The sequence below is a fragment of the Salmo salar genome, chromosome 13, assembly GCF_965601325.2.
Source record: "Salmo salar chromosome 13, fSalSal1, whole genome shotgun sequence".
Classification (NCBI taxonomy): Eukaryota; Metazoa; Chordata; class Actinopteri; order Salmoniformes; family Salmonidae; genus Salmo; species Salmo salar.
In genome coordinates this window covers 92,834,601-92,858,743 of record NC_138303.1, presented here as the reverse complement: position 1 = coordinate 92,858,743, position 24,143 = coordinate 92,834,601, and the positions used below count along the sequence as shown (strand labels likewise).

At 47.6% G+C, this 24,143-nt stretch overlaps 1 protein-coding gene across 1 annotated transcript in view; it reads left to right on the top strand.

Moving 5' to 3' along the window:
* Window positions 1–664: 664 nt before the first annotated feature.
* Window positions 665–24,143, top strand: part of LOC106568232 (calcium-binding protein 1) — a 34,299-nt gene continuing 10,820 nt past the window's right edge. Inside the window, exon 1 of the mRNA XM_014138391.3 lies at window positions 665–1,654. Coding sequence (XP_013993866.1) covers window positions 962–1,654 — 693 coding nt within the window. The 5' untranslated portion in view covers window positions 665–961. The remainder of the gene's footprint in view (window positions 1,655–24,143) is intronic.

Here is a 24,143-nt window from a genome sequence, read left to right as displayed (position 1 = left end):
GATTTGATGCCATTGAGCAATAGGGTTTCACCGGATAGATATTTAGAAAATGTTTAGAGTAGACTATAGGATGGATGGAATTTTGGGAGATGGTTAGATAGGTCTGGGGATGGGGAGTTTGGTCGGGAATTCCATGCAGGCTGTTGCTTTTTACTCTGGTAGAATGGCAGTTCCTAATGGTCCTCGTAGAGTTACTAGACAGAAGATGAGAGGAAAAGAGTCAAACCGTTCATTCCCTGCAATATGATTCATTGATGAAATTGAGAATATCATGCTGATACTAATGTACTTAACTTTGACATGAATATAGGAATATTTGTCCAAGAGATGCAGTTCTAGTTAGGTATTTTAATCAATAACTGAACAAAAAAACTTTGATTGACAATTGTTCTGGCAAGGCAGTGAAGTAAAAACAATTTCGTACCCCTCTCACCTATTATCTTGCTTCACATGTGATGCTCAACCTCACGACCCCCCGGGTCGAGATGAATGAGTAAAGCAATGACTAATTATAATGATATACGGCTCTTTTACGGTTCATTATAATCTGTGGTGACGCGGGACCTAACGAACTTTGCGCGAGGACAGTGTACGGTACGCCGCGTAGCAGGCAACTATAAAATCCCCCTCCAAAGCCACCCAAATTCACTGATGCGTTCTGCGTGTGTATAGAAGCGACTGATTCGTCACTTCGTATGACACGTAGCCTCGCATCTATACAATAGCAGGTGGCATTCAGAACTTTCTCATTTCACAGTGGGTGGGTGTTCCTAGTTTGCACTGTAGCCTAGGCTGTAGAGACGCGCGAATAGGCTACTGAGAGGAGATCCAATAGACTGCCCTGACTACACAGTATACCGGCTAAATGCCCAGCACCTGCAACTGTCTTCACACGACCTTCAGTCTTGTCCTGTTATCTGCACACAGTAATACATTAAGGTAAAAATAACGGCACACGGCAATGAGCTCCTCTCTTCCCAAGAGCGAATCTACTACCTCTCTGTTGAGATCTTCAGCGGTACCGGTGAGTCGCAGATCCGCACATCATTCTGAGCATCATGGGTCGCGCAGCCACCGCAGTCATCATCATCAACCCGACGGAGGTAGCAGTGTACCTGACGAGCCGTGTTGGAGCGATGAGTGCGAGGCAAGCGCGCGCAGACCGCTTTGTCAACCGAGGCATGCTGGTGGCAGGACAGACAGGAATGGAGGTGATAAACGGGGACATTCCCACCACTTCCAACAACACAGCAACCACTACGATGACGGCTACAGACAGGAAGAAATGAAAGAGCGGATGGATCGCAGTGGGAAAGACCGCAGTAAGTCGTCCAGACACCTCCACCCACACCACCACCATCACAACACCTCCAAATGTGACCTGCCGCCTGCGCATCACCACGGGAACCCACGTCCGGACCGGAGGTCCTCGCCAACTCCATCCTTTACAAAACAATCCGACGATACTGCGTACTTTTTTGAATCAAAGGACAGAATAAATGCTGGGTCGTCCACGAGTATAAACGCTGACCCACCGGCATCGTCCACGCCAGTGCCCGGTCCCCTTACCAGCCGCACCGCCAAAAGACTCAGCACAGCTCCACCTGAACATGACTCCAATCTGCATCCGATAGTGAAATCAGTCTTCGGGCAGGTAGGTAAATCCGTGTGTAGACAGCACTACAACACATTGATTAGCCTGCCTACTCTCGAACAAACATTCAAAGTCAGCTCAAGGATTCAACAAGTAGACTGGGGATTATTAGTCACAATAGGCAATTCATGTATGTGCATTTGCCAAAAAACGCCGCGCGACCTAAACTCCATTTCATTTCAAGGGTCAATTTGAATTATAATTTCTAAATGCAAAAAGATTCAACTTCATTTACACAATTGACCATTTGATGCATTTTGGCATTAACGGCTCTATTATGCACGAATAAACGCGAAGGTGTTTTGTTGTGTAACACCATTAAATAGTAATTCATAACACAGAAATGAAGGATGAACCTTTCGTTCAGAGCAGGTAGTTGCAATAGCTATAGGATGCGTGACAACAGAAGGCTGGGATTCTGGATTTCTCCAACTGCACAGTGCACTAACATTTCCCAAAGATTTTTCCTAAAATATTCCAATGTATTTGAAACAAGACCGTTGGATAGATATGAGTAGTAGCCTATAGGTCAGATTATATAGTTTAGACAGCTCAAGCATGACAAAATGAGAATGCTTCACAGTGTCAGATTGGTATGGTAGGGTCAAAGGTGAGGGACAGGTAGAGCAGGAACCCAAGCCAAATATGACTTGACACCCATTCACCCCAGCTGACCATATCAAAAATGTAGATACCTTTGAGTCCAAATTTCACTTATCTGTGTATCTGGTAATTAGTTTGATGGAGGGGGTGGCAGCCTGTCATGTGTGGTGATATGAATAAGGATACTCTCATCATGTCTGTCACCTGAGCAATGGCAGGTGGATCAACTTTCCAATCCTGTGGAAATTGTAGCTGTGCTGAACACACACACACACACACACACACACACACACACACACACACACACACACACACACACACACACACACACACACACACACACACACACACACACACACACACAGCTATTTGTGGTAAGTCACACTCACATCAAGTTTTTTTTTAAGTGATCATTTGGGTAAGGAAAAGGTATCATCCTTGCCAGACTTTGGGGCCGTACACCAGAAGATGGATAGGTGATTGTGGATGGCAAAAGAAGGGTGCTTCTCCATCTCTTCATTCCTGCATCCCATCTCCTCTACCCTCGACTAATACAAAGGTCCTCCTCAAAGTCCTCATCAAATAACCCCGTTCCTATAGTGCCTCTGTTGCTCTCCATCAGTAGGCTAGCCGTTGTTTTCTTCCTGTGGCGCTGAGCTATTAGTTTCAGTGCTAAGGGAGATAGAAAGCTCAGAAGGAGACAACACGTTTCCCATGTGTTAATGTGTGCCAGAAATAACTTCACTCAAACCAGGCCAGAGCTTCAATCAGTCACAGGAGTTCTAGGCAGCAAACCCCAATCTATGCAGCACTGCTGTGCTCTATAGTGCCTACAGTATCTCAATCTGCTCCACAGTGAGACACGATGCAGTAGCCCTCTATCACTCTATCCAGTCATTGTGCTTTGAAATGGGAATATTGAAGGACCTTTAATGACAATATCTGTCTATTTCTCACTCACTTGGCTGTGCAATTGCTTAGCTGGAGGAGTTTTTGAGCAGAAAAAGTATGCAAGGGGACTGTGTCACTTGATGCTAGTTACTGTCAGAAAGCTCTGACTATTTCAGTACTATCAGATCTATAACTGGATATGCAGTGTTTGTGTCCAATTACGTAATAGCAAAGTTTCAATTCAACTGAGTTGTGTGGTGGTGTCTAGATATTGCAAGATGTTCTGTTTGTCTGATACAAAGATGTGTGTGTGTGTGTACCTGCCTGTGTGTGCACATAGGTGCATGTGTGTGTTTGGATCTTTGGTTGTGATAATCTATTAGGTGACATTTACATGTCATATCATATCTACCTTATCCTATCTATCATATCTATCTTATCCTATCTATCTTATCATATCTTTTTATTGGCCCTGGCACAAGTATACTTTGAATAAATGTTTTGATATGGAGTGAGAATGTACCCACTGACATTATATATTTCATATTTTTCTTATGTAACACCAAGGTCTCCCTACAGAACTCATTCTCTGCCAGTGGAAGCTAAATATAACACTCCCAAGACCTGATTATGAGAGAGTGGAGGAGAACAGTGTGGTAGTAAAAATATTCAAATCCTTTGGCTAACGCGCTACCTGACAAAGCCAGTTTGCAAATTGGTGACTAAAGCAGGGATTCCTGCATAAGAAAACATATTATCTCAAGCATCCATATAAATAGCATGCTTTTGTAGCAGGGTAATATTTGATATGTGTATATGTACCTTACATGCGACCTGTAATAAGACTATGCAATTAATGGACAAAGTCTATTAAAACTATATCTGACTCCATAAAGATAATTAAAATTGTAACGATGTACGCTGAAAGTCGGGAAGCAAGTTCAGGTAGTGAATACATTTAATAAATAAAAGAACAAAACAAGAAACACGAACAGCGCACCGACATGGAACAGGAACAGGAACAATGAGGACTGGGGAAGAAACTAAAGGAAGTGACATATAAAGGGCAGGAAATCAAGGAGGTGATGGAGTCTAGGTGAGTGTCATTATGCGCCTAACACTGGTGACAGGTGTGCGCCCTAACGAGCAGCCTGGTGATCTAGAGGCCGTAGAGGGAGCACACGTGAGGAAAATATGCAAGCAAGCATTAGGCGTTTAGCTGAGTAAGATCAAGGAATGGTCATGAGAAGTGATGGCAAAATGCAAGTATTATTTAATAACTTTCTAAATTAAACGGGTTCACATACAAGGCATAAATGTAACGGTGTTGGTAGTCGTGATTAGGAATGAGGCGCAGGAAGCAACGAGCACAGGGAGTGTTGTTCTTTTAATAACACTTTGAGAAAGAAAATCAAAGTTCCCAAACACAGGGGAATAAATAAAGTGTGACAATGCCAAGCCGAACATGAACAAGACAGTCGGAAACAACAATTAATCCCGCACGAAAAGGAGCGGGCCAGCAAACCTAAATAGCCCTTCTAATGGCTAATTTACCACAGGTGTGAGAAATAAAAAAAAGGGAAAAGCAAAGGAAATCGGTGGCAGCTAATAGGCCGGTGACGACGACCGCCGAGCGCCACCCGAGCAGGAGGGGGCGCCACCGTCGGTGGGAATCGTGACAGTACCCCCCCTCCTGACGCGCGGCTCCTGCAGCGCGCCGACACCGGCCTCGAGGTCGACCCGGAGGGCGAGGGGCAGGGCGATCCGGACGGAGGTGGTGGAACTCCCTCAACATAGATGGGTCCAGGACGTCCGCCGCCGGCACCCAGCACCTCTCCTCCGGGCCGTACCCCTCCCAGTCCACGAGGTACTGCAGGCCCCTCACCCGGCGTCTCGAGTCCAGAATGGCCCGTATGCTGTACGCCGGGGACCCCCCGATGTCCAGAGGGGGTGGAGGGACCTCCGGCACCTCATCTTCGTGAAGGGGACCAGCTACCACCGGCCTGAGGAGAGACACATGAAACGAGGGGTTAATACGGTAATAGGAAGGGAGTTGCAACCGATAACACACCTCGTTTATCCTCCTCAGGACTTTGAAGGGCCCCACACACTGCGGCCCCAGCTTCCGGCAGGGCACGCGGAGGGGCAGGTTCCGGGTCGAGAGCCAGACCCTGTCTCCCGGTGCGAACACGGGCGCCTCACTGCGGTGGCGGTCAGCACTCCTCTTCTGCCGCGCACTGGCCTCCTTTAGTGAGTTCTGGACGGCTCTCCAGGTCTCCTTGGAGTGCTGGACCCAGTCCTCCACCGCAGGAGCCTCGGTCTGGCTCTGGTGCCATGGTGCCAGGACCGGCTGGTAACCTAACACACACTGAAAGGGTGATATGTTAGTTGAGGAGTGGCGAAGTGAGTTCTGGGCTAATTCAGCCCTGGGAATATACCTCGCCCACTCCCCTGGCCGGTCCTGGCAATACGACCTCAGGAACCTGCCCACCTCCTGGTTCACCCTCTCCGCCTGCCCATTGCTCTCGGGGTGATAACCGGAGGTCAAACTGACCGAGACCCCCAGCCGCTCCATAAACGCTTTCCAGACCCTGGATGTGAACTGGGAACCTCGATCAGAGACAATGTCCTCCGGCACCCCGTAGTGCCGGAAGACGTGGGTAAATAGGGCCTCCGCAGTCTGCAGGGCCGTAGGGAGACCGGGCAATGGGAGGAGACGGCAGGACTTAGAGAACCGATCCACAACCACCAGAATCACCGTGTTCCCCTGAGAGGGGGGAAGATCTGTTAAGAAGTCGATGGACAGGTGCGACCATGGTCGTTGTGGAACGGGGAGGGGCTGTAACTTCCCTCTCGGTAGATGCCTAGGAGCCTTACTCTGGGCACACACCGAACAGGAAGAGACATAGGACCTCACGTCCTTAGCCAAGGTGGGCCACCAGTACTTCCCCCTTAGACCCCGCACTGTCCTCGCCTCACCAGGATGACCCGCAGTAGGTAGCGTGTGCGCCCACCGAATCAAACGATCACGAACACCGAGCGGCACATACATGCGCCCTACGGGCACCTGCGCAGGCGCAGGTTCCAACACCAATGCCCGCTCGATGTCCGCGTCCACCTCCCATACCACTGGTGCCACCAGCCTAGATGCTGGAATGATGGGAGTTGCATCGATGGGCCGGTCCTCCGTGTCATAGAGACGGGACAGCGCGTCGGCCTTAGTATTCAGGGAACCCGGTCTATAGGAGATGGTAAACCTAAACCGGGCGAAGAACATGGCCCACCTCGCCTGACGTGGATTCAGTCTCCTCGCTGCCCAGATGTACTCCAGGTTTCGGTGGTCGGTCCAGATGAGAAAGGGGTGTTTAGCCCCCTCAAGCCAGTGCCTCCACACCCTCAGAGCTTTAACCACCGCTAGCAACTCCCTGTCCCCCAAATCGTAGTTACGCTCCGCCGAACTGAGCTTCTTCGAAAAGAAAGCGCAGGGGCGGAGTTTCGATGGCGTACCTGAGCGCTGTGATAGCACGGCACCCACCCCAGCCTCGGATGCATCCACCTCCACTACGAACGCTAAAGACGGGTCCGGGTGCGCCAACACGGGTGCGTCGGTGAACAGCGCCTTCAACCTCTTGAAGGCTCCGTCTGCCTCCGTCGACCATCGCAAACGCACCGGCCCCCCCTTCAGCAGTGAGGTAATGGGAGCCGCTACCTGGCCAAAACCCCGGATAAACCTCCGGTAGTAATTGGCAAAGCCTAAGAACCGCTGCACCTCCTTCACCGTGGTTGGAGTCGGCCAATTACGCACGGCCTTAACGCGGTCACACTCCATCACTACCCCCGTGGTGGAAATGCGATAACCCAGAAAGGAGACGGCTCGTTTGGAAAACTCACATTTCTCAGCCTTAACGTATAGGTCATGCTCCAGCAGTCGACCAAGCACCTTGCGCACCAGGGACACATGCGCGGAGCGGGTGGCGGAATATATCAGAATGTCATCGATATAGACAATCACGCCCTGCCCGTGCAGGTCCCTGAGAATTTCGTCAACAAAGGATTGAAAGACGGCTGGAGCATTTTTCAACCCATACGGCATGACGAGGTACTCATAATGGCCTGATGTGGTACTAAAGGCGGTTTTCCACTCGTCTCCCTTCTTGATACGCACCAGATTATACGCGCTCCTGAGATCCAATTTTGTGAAGAACTGTGCTCTGTGAAATTATTCCACCGCCGAAGCGATGAGAGGTAGTGGGTAACTAAATCCCACCGTGATAGCGTTTAGACCTCGGTAATCGATGCACGGATGCAGACCTCCCTCCTTTTTCTTCACAAAAAAGAAACTCGAGGAAGCGGGTGAGATGGAGGGCCGAATGTACCCCTGTCCCAGGGATTCCGTGACATATGTCTCCATAGCCGCCGTCTCCTCCTGTGACAAGGGGTACACGTGACTCCTGGGAAGCGCAGCGTTTACCTGGAGATCTATCGCACAATCCCCCTGTCGATGAGGTGGTAATTTAGTCGCCCTCTTTTTACACGGTGGACACCTGTTCTGGACTCTCCACCGACGTGGCACCTATGGAAACTCCTAGACACCTCCCTGAACACTTCTCTGACCACCCCTGGAGAACCCCCTGTTTCCACGAAATACGGGGATTGTGACCAGCCAGCCAGGGGACCCCCAGCACCACCAGAAACGCAGGCGAATCAATAAGGAAAAAACGAATGCGTTCCATATGATTCCCCTGCGTTACCATGTCCAGTGGCACCGTAGACTCCCTGACTAGCCCTGACCCTAATGGTCGGCTATCTAGGGAGTGCACAGGGAAGGGGGAATCTAACGGCACCCGCGGAATGCCCAGCTTGATGGCAAGTCCACGGTCCATAAAATTCCCAGCTGCGCCTGAATCGACTAGCGCCCTATGCTGGGAAGAGGGGAAAAATTTTGTAAAAAAAACAGGTAAAAACACGTGACCAACAGGGGGTTCTGGGTGAATCTGGTGCTGACTCACCTGAGGTGACCGAGAAGTGTTCTGCCTGCCATCTCGACTCCCAGACTGGCTCCTCCAGCACCGGTCGGGCGTGTGTCCTCTCCGACCACAGCTGGTGCAGGAGGAGCCACCTCCTCCGGTGCCCCTTGGCACGGCCCCTCCCACCTCCATAGGGGTAGGAGGGGGGGTGCACGGGGGTGGAACGGACAGGACCCTCTCCGAACGCCCGCGGGCAGCCAGCAAATTGTCCAGACGTATGGACATATCAATCAGCTCATCCAGGGACAGAGCTGTGTCTCGACAGGCCAGCTCCCTGCGGACGTCCGCCCGGAGACTGCAGCGGTAGTGGTCTATGAGGGCCCTGTCGTTCCACCCCGCCCCAGCAGCCAAGGTCCTGAACTCCAGTGCGAAGTCCTGCGCACTCCTCGTCTCCTGCCTGAGGTGGAACAGCCGCTCACCCGCCGCTCTTCCTTCCGGAGGGTGGTTGAACATGGCCCGAAAGCGGCGGGTGAACTCTGGGTAGTGGTCCCTCGCCGAGTCTGGACCGTTCCAGACCGCATTAGCCCACTCCAGAGCTCGGCCCGTCAGGCAGGAAACGAGGGCACTCACGCTCTCCTCCCCCGTGGGAGCAGGTCTGACGGTGGCCAGGTACAGCTCAAGCTGGAGCAAAAACCCCTGGCACCCAGCCGCCGCCCCATCGTACTCCCTCGGGAGCGCCAAACGAAGCGCGCCAGAGCCAGACGTCATGGGAGGCGCAGATGGCTGTATCGGGGGAGGTGGAGGTGGAGAGAGGATACCACTTCTCTCCCATCGGTCCATCCTCTCCATCATCTGGTCCATGGCCGATCCAATGCGATGTAGGACTGTCGTGTGGTGGAGCACGCGTTCCTCCATCGAGGGCAGAGGAGTGCTCGCTGCTTCCGCTGATTCCATACCTTTATGGTGGTGCGGGATTCTGTAACGGCGTTGGTAGTTGTGATTAGGAATGAGGCGCAGGAAGCAACGAGCACTGGGAGTGTTGTTCTTTTAATAACACTTTGAGAAAGAAAATCAAAGTTCCCAAACACAGGGGAATAAATAAAGTATGACAATGCCAAGCCGAACATGAACAAGACAGTCGGAAACAACAATTAATCCCGCACGAAAAGGAGCGGGCCAGCTAACCTAAATAGCCCTTCTAATGGCTAATTTACCACAGGTGTGAGAAATAAAAAAAAGGGAAAAGCAAAGGGAATCGGTGGCAGCTAATAGGCCGGTGACGACGACCGCCCAGCGCCACCCGAGCAGGAGGGGGCGCCACCGTCGGTGGGAATCGTGACAATAAAGCTTAAGTTACAAGGCAATACTTCCATTATTAACAAAACATAATTCTAGGCATATAGGTCCTAAGGTTAAGTTACAAGACAAAGCATGAACAAAGAGATGCCTACAAGGCCAGATTCATAGAAGCCTAGGAAACTAGAAAATATCAAGATAAGAGAGAAAACAGACATTCATTCCATTTATACCAGATATGACTTGTTTGTATTCAAAATTAATTGTTGTCCAATCCACAGACCACACGAAAGGTAGTAAAACTAAGATATCCAAACAGATCAAACCAGCCAAGGAAGCCTCTAGGAAGGGGGTCACATCTATGTGTGATGACCTGTGGGGGTGGGCAGAGTAGGACAATTGCATACAGTGTCGTCAGAGTTTACTCTGAACAACTATAAGGAACCACAGAGATCATACATCCATATACAGTGGGGCAAAAAAGTATTTAGTCAGCCACCAATTGTGCAAGTTCTCCCACTTAAAAAGATGAGAGAGGCCTGTAATTTTCATCATAGGTACACTTCAACTATGACAGACAAAATGAGAAAAATAAATCCAGAAAATCACATTGTAGGATTTTTAATGAATTTATTTGCAAATTATGGTGGAAAATAAGTATTTGGTCCATAACAAAAGTTTATCTCAATACTTTGTTATATACCCTTTGTTGGCAATGACACAGGTCAAACGTTTTCTGTAAGTCTTCACAAGGTTTTCACACACTGTTGCTGGTATTTTGGCCCATTCCTCCATGCAGATCTCCTCTAGAGCAGTGATGTTTTGGGGCTGTCGCTGTGCAACACGGACTTTCAACTCCCTCCAAAGATTTTTTATGGGGTTGAGATCTGGAGACTGGCTAGGCCACTCCAGGACCTTGAAATGCTTCTTACGAAGCCACTCCTTTGTTGCCCGGGAGGTGTGTTTGGGATCATTGTCATGCTGAAAGACCCAGCCATGTTTCATCTTCAATGCCCTTGCTGATGGAAGGAGGTTTTCACTCAAAATCTCACGATACATGGCCCCATTCATTCTTTCCTTTACACGGATCAGTCGTCCTGGTCCCTTTACAGAAAAACAGCCCGAAAGCATGATGTTTCCACCCCCATGCTTCACAGTAGGTATGGTGTTCTTTGGATGCAACTCAGCATTCTTTGTCCTCCAAACACGACGAGTTGAGTTTTTACCAAAAAGTTCTATTTTGGTTTCATCTGACCATATGACATTCTCCCAATCCTCTTCTGGATCATCCAAATGCTCTCTAGCAAACTTCAGACGGGCCCAGCCAAACCCGGACGACGCTGGGCCAATTGTGCGCCGCCCTGTGGGACTCCCAATCATGGCCGGTTGTGATACAGCCTGGAACGTGCCCCTCCTCATCCCTTTCCTCAAAACGCCCCCTCATCACTTTCTTCATAATGTCCCCCTCATCCCTTTCCTCATAATGCCCCCCTCCTCATCCCTTTCCTGATAATGCCCCCCTCATCCCTTTCCTCAAAACGCCCCCTCCTCATCACTTTCTTCATAATGCCCCCTCCTCATCCCTTTACTCATAATACCCCCTCATCCCTTTCCTCATAACACCCCCCTCCTCATCCCTTTACTCTTAACGCCCCCTTACTCATCCCTTTCCTCATAATGCCCCCCTACTCATCCCTTTCCTCAAAACGCCCCCTCCTCATCCCTTTACACATAATGCCCCACTCCTCATCCCTTTCCTCACAACTCCCCCCTACTCATCACTTTCCTCATAATGCCCCCCTCCTCATCACTTTCCTCATAATGCCCCCCTCATCCTTTTACTCTTTTATTTTTTTTATTTAACCTTTACTTAACCAGGTAGGCTAGTTGAGAACAAGTTCTCATTTACAACTGTGACCTGGCCAAGATAAAGCAAAGCAGTGTGACACAGACAACAACACAGAGTTACACATGGAATAAACAAAAAACAAGTCAATGACACAGTAGAAAACAAGAAAGTCTATATACAGTGTGCAAAAGGCATGAGGAGGTAGGCAATAAATAGGCCATAGTAGTGAAGAATTACAATTTAGCAGATTAACACTGGAGTGGTAAATGAGCAAATGATGATGTGCAAGTAGAGATACTGGTGTGCAAAAGAGCAGAAAAGTAAAATAAAAACAGTATGGGGATGAAGTAGGTAGATTGGGTGGGCTATTTACAGATGTACTATGTACAATTGCAGCGATCGGTAAGCTGCTCAGATAGCTGATGTTTAAAGTTGGTGAGAGAAATATAAGTCTCCAGCTTCAGCGATTTTTGCAATTCGTTCCATTCACTGGCAGCAGAGAACTGGATGGAAAGGCAGCTAAATGAGGTGTTGGCTTTGGGGATGATCAGTTAGATATACCTGCTGGAACGTGTGCTACGGGTGGGTGTTGTTATCGTGACCAGTGAGCTGAGATAAGGCGGAGCTTTACCTAGCATAGACTTATAGATGACCTGGAGCCAGTGGGTCTGGCGACAAATATGTAGCGAGGGCCAGCCAACTAGAGCATACAAGTCGCAGGGGTGGGTGGTATAAGGTGATTTGGTAACAAAACAGATGGCACTGTGATAAACTGCATCCAGTTGCTGAGTAGAGTATTGGAAGCTATTTTCTAGATGACATCGCTGAAGTCGAGGATCGGTAGGATAGTCAGTTTTACGAGGGTAAGTTTGGTGGCGTGAGTGAATGAGGCTTTGTTGCGAAATAGAAATCCGATTCTAGATTTTATTTTGGATTGGAGATGTTTAATATGAGTCTGGAAGGAGAGTTTACAGTCTAGCCAGACACCTAGGTATTTATAGTTGTCCACATATTCTAGGTCAGAACCGTCCAGGGTGGTGATGCTAGTCGGGCGGGCGGGTGAGGGCAGTGAACGGTTGAAAAGCATGCATTTGGTTTTACTAGCATTTAAGAGCAGTTGGAGGCCATGGAAGGAGTGTTGTATGGCATTGAGGCTCGTTTGGAGGTTAGTTAGCACAGTGTCCAAGGAAGGGCCAGAAGTATACAGAATGGTGTCGTCTGCGTTGAGGTGGATCAGGGAATCACCTTGATGTTAGCGGAGAACGACTGGGTGTTGTCCAGGGTCACGCCAAGGCTCTTAGCACTCTGGGAGGAGGACACAATGGAGTTGTCCACCGTGATGGCGAGATCATGGAACGGGCAGTCCTTCCCCGGGAGGAAGAGCAGCTCCGTCTTGCCGAGGTTCAGCTTGAGGTGGTGATCCGTCATCCACACTGATATGTCTGCCAGACATGCAGAAATGCGATTGGCCACCTGGTTATCAGAAGGGGGAAAGGAGAAGATTAATTGTGTGTCATCTGTGTAGCAATGATAGAAGAGACCATGTGAGGATATGACAGAGCCAAGTGACTTGGTGTATAGCGAGAATAGGAGAGGGCCTAGAACTGAGCCCTGGGGGACACCAGATGTGAGAGCACGTGGTGCGGAGACGGATTCTCGCCACGCCACCTGGTAGGAGCGACCTGTCAGGTAGGACGCAATCCAAGAGTGAGCCGCGCCGGAGATGCCCAACTCGGAGAGGGTGGAGAGGAGGATCTGATGGTTCACAGTATCAAAGGCAGCAGATAGGTCTAGAAGGATAAGAGCAGAGGAGAGAGAGTTAGCTTTAGCAGTGCGGAGAGCCTCCGTGACACAGAGAAGAGCAGTCTCAGTTGAATGACCAGTCTTGAAACCTGACTGATTTGGATCAAGAAGGTCATTCTGAGAGAGATGGCAAGAGAGTTGGCCAAGGACGGCACGCTCAAGAGTTTTGGAGAGAAAAGAAAGAAGGGATACTGGTCTGTAGTTGTTGACATCGGAGGGATCGAGTGTAGGTTTTTTGAGAAGGGGTGCAACTCTCGCTCTCTTGAAGACGGAAGGGACGTAGCCAGCGGTCAAGGATGAGTTGATGAGCGAGGTGAGGTAGGGGAGAAGGTCTCCGGAAATGGTCTGGAGAAGAGAGGAGGGGATAGGGTCAAGCGGGCAGGTTGTTGGGCGGCCGGCCGTCACAAGTCGCAAGATTTCATCTGGAGAGAGAGGGGAGAAAGAGGTCAAAGCATAGGGTAGGGCAATGTGAGCAGGACCAGCGGTGTCGTTTGACTTAACAAACGAGGATCGGATGTCGTCAACCTTCATTTCAAAATGGTTGACGAAGTCATCCGCAGAGAGTGGGTGGGGGGGGAGGATTCAGGAGGGAGGAGAAGGTGGCAAAGAGCTTCCTAGGGTTAGAGGCAGATGCTTGGAATTTAGAGTGGTAGAAAGTGGCTTTAGCAGCAGAAACAGAGGAAGAATATGTAGCGAGGAGGAAGTGAAAAGATGCTAGGTCCGCAGGGAGGCTAGTGTTCCTCCATTTCCGCTCGGCTGCCTGGAGCCCTGTTCTGTGAGCTCGCAATGAGTCGTCAAGCCACGGAGCAGGAGGGGAGGACCGAGCCAGCCGGGAGGATAGGGGACATAGAGAGTCAAAGGATGCAGAAAGGGAGGAGAGGAGGGTTGAGGAAGCAGAATCAGGAGATTGGTTGGAGAAAGGTTGAGCAGAGGGAAGAGATGATAGGATGGAAGAGGAGAGAGTAGCAGGAGAGAGAGAGCAAAGGTTGCGACGGCGCAATACCATCTGAGTAGGGGCAGAGTGAGTAGTGTTGGAGGAGAGCGAGAGGGAAAAGGATACAAGGAAGTGGTCGGAGACTTGGAGGGGAGTTGCAATGAGATTAGTAGAAGAACAGCATCTAGTAAAAATGAGGTCAAGTGTATTGCCTGCCTTGTGAGTAGGGGGGGACGGTGAGAGGGTGAGGTCAAAAGAGGAGAGGAGTGGAAAGAAGGATACAGAGAGAAATGAGTCAAAGCTAGACGTAGGGAGGTTAAAGTCACCCAGAACTGTGAGGGGTGAGCCATCCTCAGGAAAGGAACTTATCAAGGCGTCAAGCTCATTGATGAACTCTCCAAGGGAACCTGGAGGAAGATAAATGATAAGGAAGTTAAGCTTGAATGGGCTAGTGACTGTGACAGCATGGAATTCAAAGGAGGAGATAGACAGATGGGTCAGGGGAGAAAGAGAGAATGTCCACTTGGGAGAGATGAGGATTCCAGTGCCACCACCCCGCTGACCAGATGCTCTCGGGGTATGCGAGAACACGTGGTCAGACGAGGAGAGAGCAGTAGGAGTAGCAGTGTTTTCTGTGGTAATCCATGTTTCCGTCAGCGCCAAGAAGTCGAGGGACTGGAGGGTAGCATAGGCTGAGATGAACTCTGCCTTGTTGGCCGCAGACCGGCAGTTCCAGAGGCTGCCGGAGACCTGGAACTCCACGTGGGTCGTGCACGCTGGGACCACCACGTTAGAGTGGCAGCGGCCACGCGGTGTGAAGCGTTTGTGTGGCCTGTGCAGAGAGGAGAGAACAGGGATAGACAGACACATAGTTGACAGGCTACAGGAGAGGCTACGCTAATGCAAAGGAGATTGGAATGAAAATTAACTAAACAACTGGGGAAGTGAGAGAGCAGGGCCTCCCTCACTAACCATTCAATTAGAAGTTCGAACTGTTTGGGCATAGACCTGGAAAGTATGACAGAACTTTGCAGGCTAACTCCCCCCCTTTGGCAGTTCTATCTTGACGGAAAATGTTGACATTGGGTATGGAAATCTCTGAATTTTTGGTGGCCTTCCTAAGCCAGGATTCAGACACGGCAAGGACATCAGGGTTGGCGGAGTGTGCTAAAGCAGTGAGTAAAATAAACTTAGGGAGGAGGCTTCTGATGTTAACATGCATGAAACCAAGGCTTTTTCGATCACAGCAGTCAACAAATGAGGGTGCCTGGGGACACGCAGGGCCTGGGTTTACCTCCACATCACCCGAGGAACAGAGGAGGAGTAGGATAAGGGTACGGCTATAGGCTATCAAAACTGGTCGTCTAGAGCGTTGGGGACAAAGAATAAAAGGAGCAGATTTCTGGGCGTGGTAGAATAGATTCAGGGCATAATGTGCAGACAGGGGTATGGTGGGGTGCGGGTACAGCGGAGGTAAGCCCAGGCACTGAGTGATGATAAGAGAGGTTGCATCTCTGGACATGCTGGTTATAATGGGTGATGTCACCGCATGTGTGGGAGGTGGGACAAAGGAGGTATCAGAGGTATGATGAGTGGAACTAGGGGCTCCATTGTAAACTAAAACAATGATAACTAACCTAAACAACAGTATATAAGGCATATTGACATTTGAGAGAGACATAAAGCGAGGCATGAAGCAATCACAGGTGTTGATTGGGAGAGCTAGCTAAGACAACAACAGGTAAGACAACAACAGCTAATCAGCCAAGACAACAACAACAGGTAAAATGGCAATGAATGGGCAGAGAGGGTCGGTTAACTACACACAGGGCCTGAGTTCGCGGCTGGGGCCGACAGATAAACAAAAATAAACAGAATGGAGTACCGTGATTAATGGACAGTCCAGCAGGCATCAGCTATGTAGCCAAGTGATCATAGGGTCCAGGGGACAGCAATAGATGGAATAGGGAAGCCGCGGAGAAGTCGCTACTATGCTAGCATATGGGCGACACAGCGTTTAAAGTTAGCAGGCCGGGGCTAGTAGAAGAGTCTGTTCCGACGTCCGACAGAGGCCGGTTGAAGGTACAGCGGATGGAGTATTCGTCAGCAGACCAGTCGTGGTGGTGCGGCGGGGCGCCGTGTCGACAAAGGATCCAAGCCAACAACTGAGTCGGCCGGGAGGTGGGCCTGGCCTGGCTCAGGGCTAGCTTCGGTACTGGGTCACTCGGTGGCAGCTAGCTAGCTGTGAAGATCTTCCCTGTGGCTCAGTTGGTAGAGCTTGGTGTTTGCAACGCCAGCATGGTGTGTGCAACGCCAGGGTTGTAGGTTTGATTCCCACGGGGGGCCAGTACAAAAAAATGCATGAAATGAAATGAAATGTATGTATTCACTACTGTAAGTCGCTCTGGATAAGAGCGTCTGCTAAATGACTAAAATGTAAATGTAAGATCAGCAGTAATGGTCCAGGGTTTACGGCAAGAATCCGACGTTGTAGTGGAGAAACAGTCCGATACTGGTAGGCTGGCAAGTATTATCCAGGCTAAAAAAGGGCTGGTATCTGTGCAGAAGGTAAAGGCCGCTAGCAGTGGTTAACAATGACTAAATAGCTTGTAGCTAATTAGCTGGTTAGCTTCTGATGGCTAGGTGGTTCTAGCTATAAGGTCAACAACAACAAAAATAGCAGTTCCATATCACATTGGGTGAGGCAGGTTACCGGAAGGTATAATTGATTTAAAATAGAAAAGAGATTGAGAATAAAATTGAAATATATACAACAATTTGTTCTTAACTGACTTGCCTAGTTAAATAACAGTTAAATAAAATTAAAAATTAAAAAAAGTAAATGGATGAGGAGAGGGCATTATGAGTAAAGGGATGAGGAGGGGGCATTATGAGTAAAGGGATGAGGAGGGGGGTGTTATGAGTAAAGGGATGAGGAGGGGGGCATTATGAGGAAAGGAATGAGGGGGCATTATGAAGAAAGTGATGAGGAGGGCGCATTATGAGGAAAGGAATGAGGAGGGGGCTTTATGAAGAAAGTGATGAGGAGGGGGCATTATGAGGAAAGGGAATAGTTGGTGGGCATTATGAGTAAAGGGATGAGGTGGGCATTATGAGTAAAGGGATGAGGTGAGCATTATGAGTAAAGGGATGAGGAGGGGGCATTATGAGTAAAGGGATGAGGAGGGGGGTGTTATGAGGAAAGGAATGAGGGCGGCATTATGAGGAAAGGAATGAGCAGGGGGCATTATGAAGAAAGTGATGAGGAGGGGGCATTATGAGGAAAGGAATAAAGAGGGGGGTGTTATGAAGAAAGTGATGAGGGGGCATTATGAGGAAAGGGAATAGTTGGTGGGCATTATGAGTAAAGGGATGAGGTGGGCATTATGAGTAAAGGGATGAGGTGAGCATTATGAGTAAAGGGATGAGGAGGGGTGCGTTTTGAGTAAAGGGATGAGAGGGCATTGTGAGAATTGGACATGAAAATAATGAGTGTTTAATGATTAATGATTCCTATCAATAAAGGAAAATCTTGATATAAATACAACATCCCTGTCTAGACGTATGAATTCATGCATAGATATAAATAAAACAACACTAACACATCATTACACTATACTCTCCATACTCATCATTACACTCCCCACTGGGCACACACTGGTTGAATCAACGTTGTTTCTACGTCATTTCAATGAACCAACGTGGAATAGACATTGAATTGACGTCTGTGTCCAGTGGGTCATACACTCAATTCACAGGGATCATAATTATCACAAACATAACTGCTTTCATATTTTCTATTAATCTGTGTCATACATAGCAGACTGCGCATTGTCAATGTAGTCATACTTGAATTATTGTATGTAGGCTACAATTTCCAACTCTTTCCATTTATAGACCAATACAGGTTACAGCAGTCTATTCACAGCTTTCACTGTTGTATTGAGTACTTTATTCAGGGACGTAACTTTCACTGGGGACAGGGGGGACATGTCCCCTCCACATTCTGAAATTGCATTTTTGTCCCCCCCAGTTGTATCATTGGAATGTGATACGAAACAAGGCAACGGTGTGCTTTAGGACCATGTAGACTTCTCTGAGCGGTCGGGTAGGCTGTTTGGAGTGTTTAAAAAATATACACATATATATTATGTCCCCCCTCATTTCGAAAACCAAAGTTGCGACCCTTACTTTTTTTTACCTTAAGCTACCACTTCTGAAGAAAGAAAAACATTCTTTGGAAGTCTGGGCAGAGAAGTAAATGGATGATTGTTTTTCACCAATGCCTAATCACCTCTGCGATGACACCACCAGATGATGGTGGCTGCTCACAATATGTACTGTAAGTCAGAGAGTGTGTGTCTGTTTGTACGATTCAATGTGTGTCAAGCATTTGTATTAAACTATAACTAGAAACCCTAAAACACACAGCTTATTCAATGTAAAATGATATAAAAGAGAAATGTTGGTAAAAAACTCACACTATCTAATCATGGCATAGGGTTCTTCAATGACAGACATGTCCACTATATATACAAAAGTATGTGGACACCCGTTCAAATTAGTGGATTCGGCTATTTTAGTCACATCCGTTGGAAGCAACGTCCAGCACAAGAACTGTTCGTCGGGAGCTTCATGAAATGGGTTTCCATGTCCGAGCAGCCACACACAAGCCTATCTTTCACTCTATGGACCCCCCCCCCCCACACTCTCTCTCTCTCTCTCTCTCTCTCAAAAAAAGAACAGTACACATTACACTCCCAAAGTTCTAAAGGAATAGAGACATTTCAAATGTCATCTCTCTCTCTCTCTCTCTCTCTCTGTGTGTCCCTCTCTCCTTTGTCAGTCTCATTCCTTTCCCTTTTTTATTAGTTCTCTGACCCTCGCTCCATCATTCCCTGTCTTCCTCACCATCTCTCCCTCCCTCTCTCCTGCCAGGTCATACTGACCTTGATGAGGTCTGAAAGGGAAAGAGGAAAGAGGGGGCAGAGAAAATGGAGAGAGAGAGCATGGATGACAGGAAAGAAAGAGAGCATGGATGATGGGAAAGAGAGTGAAAAATGAAAGGACTGGGTGGTAAAGGGAAGGGAAAAGGAGGTGTGGAAAGGCTGCCATGATATATGTATAAGTATTGTCGTATCAACTGTAATTTCTGTCTTCAATATGTTTATAGCCCAAAGACTATTTATAGCCACAGATGGGTATTTATAGAGTTCATTAATGGATCGTTGTGAAGGAGGTAGACATTTTCACTATTCAGTTAAATCCCCATTGAAATGTGAAGGATTAGACCGTGAAATTCAAGAGACTGTGTAAAGACGTGTGTGTCTGTGCTCATGTGCGTGCAAGTGTGTGTTTATGTGTGTGAGTGATAATGATGAATATTCATGAGAACCCGAGGCTCTCCGTAGCCACTGGAAGAGGAAATCAGGGAGAGAGGGAAACAGTGAGACAGGGAGATTGGGAGACAGGGAAAGGAGAGAGAGTGAAAGGGGACACAGAGACAAGAGGCAGAGGAAGAGAATAGTAATTTTAGCTAAGGTTGTATTATGATACTATGTGCTATGCTATTTGAAATGTTGACAGCAAACTACTCCTCATCCATTCTCCTTTAAAAAAAGGCAAAATATTTTCATGAGCTTCTCACTTAACTATTCCTAGCATGGAATGAATTAGTTTCAAATGAAAGATTATACTTTCATTGCCATAAAAACAACCTATTTAACCTCAGACTTTAATTAAAAAGGCTGTTATTTCAACTCAGGGGTTGATATGGTATGTCGTCACCATAATGGTTAACATAGTCTCTCCCTACTTGGGCTGTTTACAGGTCACTGACTGAATCCTCCTCGGGTGATTTTCACATACAGATGCTGTAAGGTCATCATCCCAAATCAACTTGTTTCTCAGGCTCTGCTCTTCTCCATAAGGAGCCAGACATACAGGTTATCCATTCTTCAATATCTACCCCAGATGAAACTAAAATATAAGGTATAAAGTACATTATTAATGTAATATCTCAGAAGAACATCTGTATCTGAATTGTGAATATTGATGTGAATATTAAGGTAGCATTATAATACGGTAATAATTATAGGCAATTGGATGAGGAACTAAAAATGGACTGTAAGACAGATATATTCATCATCATATGGAGGTTACAGAGTGAACCCACACTCACATACAGTACTGTAGTATAGTACATACATGGAATGAGAAAAAAGACATGCCATGGCAGAATCATGAGAGATGATGCTACCAGCCCTACCAGTCCAGTCTCCTCTCCCAACTCATTTAGCTCACTAGATGGCACTGGATCAAATGGGATTATCTTTGACCTCAAATCTTCATTAAACTGCAAAAGCAATTATTAACATCACATTTCCTCTTAGAATTAGTGGCATGTCTCTCCCGTGGCAAACGGTATGTGTCTGCATGTGTGTGAATGTGTGTATGGAAATACTAATGCATGCTTTCCTTTGTGTGCTGACTGTGCCTTGTTATGAAAGGAACATATAGAGGGATGTTGTATGGATGAGTGTATATCAGGAGGTGAACACAGTGAGCATTATTGTTTATGTGAATCGGCACATAAACAGGTGTGTGTGTGTGTGTGTGTGTGTGTGGTGTGTGTGTGTGTGTGTGTGTGTGTTGTGTCTGTGCACACACTGGGCTGACATTATGAGAGCCAACGGTTCCTGTGTCTGATTTCTGATGTGTTCTGATGTGTTCTGATGTTCACAATGAGCCTCCGGTGAGAGGCTGGATGAATCATCAGGAGTAGAACAGAGAGGCAGACAGAGAATAAATGAATAAAAGAGGTAGAGGATAGACGAGAGAAAGGACCTTGGTGTGTAACTATGGGAAACGATTGACCAGTGGCAGCCACTGCAAGTGATTGCAGAGATTGCTATCAGCATACATGTGGTGCTTATTGCCTAAACGCTCAGAGCCCCGTAGATATATAACAAGTGTGCAGTGATTTGTGGTGTGTGTTGTACATGTATGTATGCGTGTGTGTGTGTGTGTGGTCCATCATCCACATGCCTTTTATGTTCAATTCTTGTGTATTTTGTAGAGCTTTGATCTCAATACTGTCCCTTCTAGCTTAAAATTACTTTGTGAGGAACGTACTCTTCTGTGTGTGTGCATACGTGTGTAAGAGAAAGCGGGAGAGAGAAGAGGGAAGAGAGAGGAGGGAAGAGAGAAGGGGAGAGAGAGGAGGGAAGAGAGAGGGGGAGAGAGAGGAGGGGAGAGAGGGGGGAAAGAGAAGGGGGGAGAGAGAGGAGGGGAGAGAGAAGGGGAGAGAGAGGAGGGAGAGAGAGGGGGTAGAGAGAGGGGGAGAGGGGAAATAGGGGAAAGAGGGAGGGAAAAAGAGAGGGGGAAGAGAGAGAGAGGGTGTGTTATATTTTTAGCTCCACATCTGTGAGTGTGTTTAATCGAGTGTATGCGCGTGTGTGTGTTTGGATTAGTGTCTCCAGTATCTTGCTCGGGGGAAGGTAATATGCTTGTCCGAACAAGCTTCTTTGTCACTCTCTCTCTTTGCAGAGATGGTTTGAAACTGTGGAACAGAGTGAGGGAGAGAGACGAGAGAGGGAGGGAGAAAAAGAGAGAGAGAGGCTAAGGGAGAGAGAGGATGGTGAGCTAATGAATAAGCAATCTTGCATTTTCTACTTTGAGCGCTTGCATCTTGCTAAGACACGCATGCCTGCCTCCTCTCCCTCTCATGTCTTTGTCTCTCTGATCTTTCATTCTTTGTTGTATTTCTTTGCTTTCCTCCATTTCAGTTTCCCTCCCCTCTTCCCTCTCTCACCGTGACTCCCAGTGTCCTTCCCTCTAGGTCTTCTGTGGATCTTGTGCAACCTCACTCTCCCGCTCTTTCTTTCTCTCTGTGTGTCTCCCTCTCCCCCTAAATTCCCTTTTGTCTTAGTTTGTGACCCACTGAACCCCCTTTCTCTTTATCCCATGCATGCATAGAAACACATGCACATGCAAACACATACGCATACACATGCACACACACCACACAGACATACTAACACAGACACGGTTAGAGACACAACACACATCGAGAGGGACTTTACCATGGGGAACTCAGTCAAATCTCACTTCTCCAAGAAGGTAAGGTTTTGTGTACTGTGTTCTGGCTGTGGACCACCTGAACCCCTGACTGTCTGTGGTGCATGTCTGTCTCACTATCTGTCCTTAACTTGACTGGAGGCTATTGGACCACACTGGACATGGATCTTTTTTGTATTGACTGTGGGGCATCTCTGTCAGTCTTCTGGTCTGAGGAGCTGTGCTCTCGCTGTTACAGACTAGTTGTGAATATTAGAGGAGACAGGACAACCTACTGTCTCATGCTATTGTCTCATCCACCCCACTAAACTTCAGGGACTAAAATAGTCAGCTGACCAGTGTAGAATACTGACTGTGAAGCTTGAAATATTTTGTGGACAGGACGACGATAGTATAGTTGTACATGGACTATATGAACTCTACCACGCATTAGGACTATATTGTGACTGTTTTTACATATTTATTTGTCATAGATGTAAATATAACAGTTGTGCTGGAGTGACTGTGTGGGAGTCCTTAGTGTAGTAGACAGTGTCTTGTGTTGTTCTTGAACCCGCTAGCTGGGATGAGTGGTGTCAATGAGCAGGCTCCTGTCATGATCAACCACACGAGTCAAAGCATCACCACTTCACCTCTTCAGAGGGGATTAAGTGGCGCAGACAAACCAACAGGTGGCGCTATAGTCTTGAACCCTGCCTGCAGGAGCATGATGGATTTTAGTCTGATCTTAACAGACGCCTTGTGTTCGCACTACGCAGGTTGATTCCAACCAGTTGATGTTCATTGTACAATAAATGGACTATAGAATGGATATATTGGACTTATCGTGAAGGGATTTTTACATGATCTGCCAGTAGTATATGATTAGTCCATGTACAACAATAATTCAGTGATTTAACAGAAGGATCAACAATGACAGCCATAGCTCTTTAGCTATCTAGTAACTGCACAGTAAAGACAGGATTTCATGTTCAGTGGGAGCATTGCTTCACCACACATCAGTGAGATTCATCCCCTTCAGCAGCTGTACATCCTTGAGCGTGTACAGTACAATATGACAAGCAACTGTTGACGCCATCTGGTAGCTAGGGAAGTTACTGCTTGACTGCTTCTCACATTAGAATATTGTTTTAGCTGTCATTTCAATGTAATCAATTTTTTTAAACATATGTCTCCACATTAGTAGTGACACACTGGACCTTCAGATATTCAGCACTGCTTCGTGCATCACCTGCTGATGTGGTGCACTGCACTGTAGCAGGGCAGGAGCTGGCGCTGGAAATGCCACTAACAGATGGAGTGTGAAGGTCATGTACATTGGAGGTGGAGGGCAAATGCAGTGTGTGTGTGTGTGTGTGTGTGTGTGTGTGGGGGGGGGGGGGGGTCTGGAAAGTGGGCAGGGATAGATGGGGAGAATCTCAAATGCATACTCCTCGTGTCCTCCCTCCTCGCCTCATTCTCAAAACCCATTGGATGAGAAAGCCAGAGGTTTCTCCCCTCTTACTTTCTCTTCCAATGGGTTTTGAGAAGGAGACGAGGTGAGAGGATGTGAGGAGTATGCAATTAGGATTCTCCCATAAAGAGCTCTCTAGCTGAAGAGAAAGGTAATTTTGGGGGAAAACAAACAATGGAAGGAGATAGGTGACTCACCACCTGGATTTGGTCTTATGAAGCAAAATTAGAATTTCTGTTTTTTACGTTGGATAAAAGTAGAGACTCAGAGCTACAAAATGGTATATCATACACTGCATTTGAGGAACAATGGGAAAATAATTCTGCTTTGAAAGTTGATAAACTTGTAAACTCACTTTTGAGAAAATGACATTTTAGTGTTTCAGTGAGAGAGCTCTTCTTTGTCTACACCCATTTAGCATTGTTCACACCCTCTTAAGCTTTAGCCCCACCCATCTCGTTGCATTCAGAGCGCGTGCTTGATGCTCTGGCTGATGTGTTTTCCTTCTGGATGACATGAAAATAGCCTAACCAGCTCTGCTTACAACAATTTCATTGTTTTTTTGCAGACGTTTACTGACACTGGCCATAGTCAATGGGTGTTGTACACTTTAT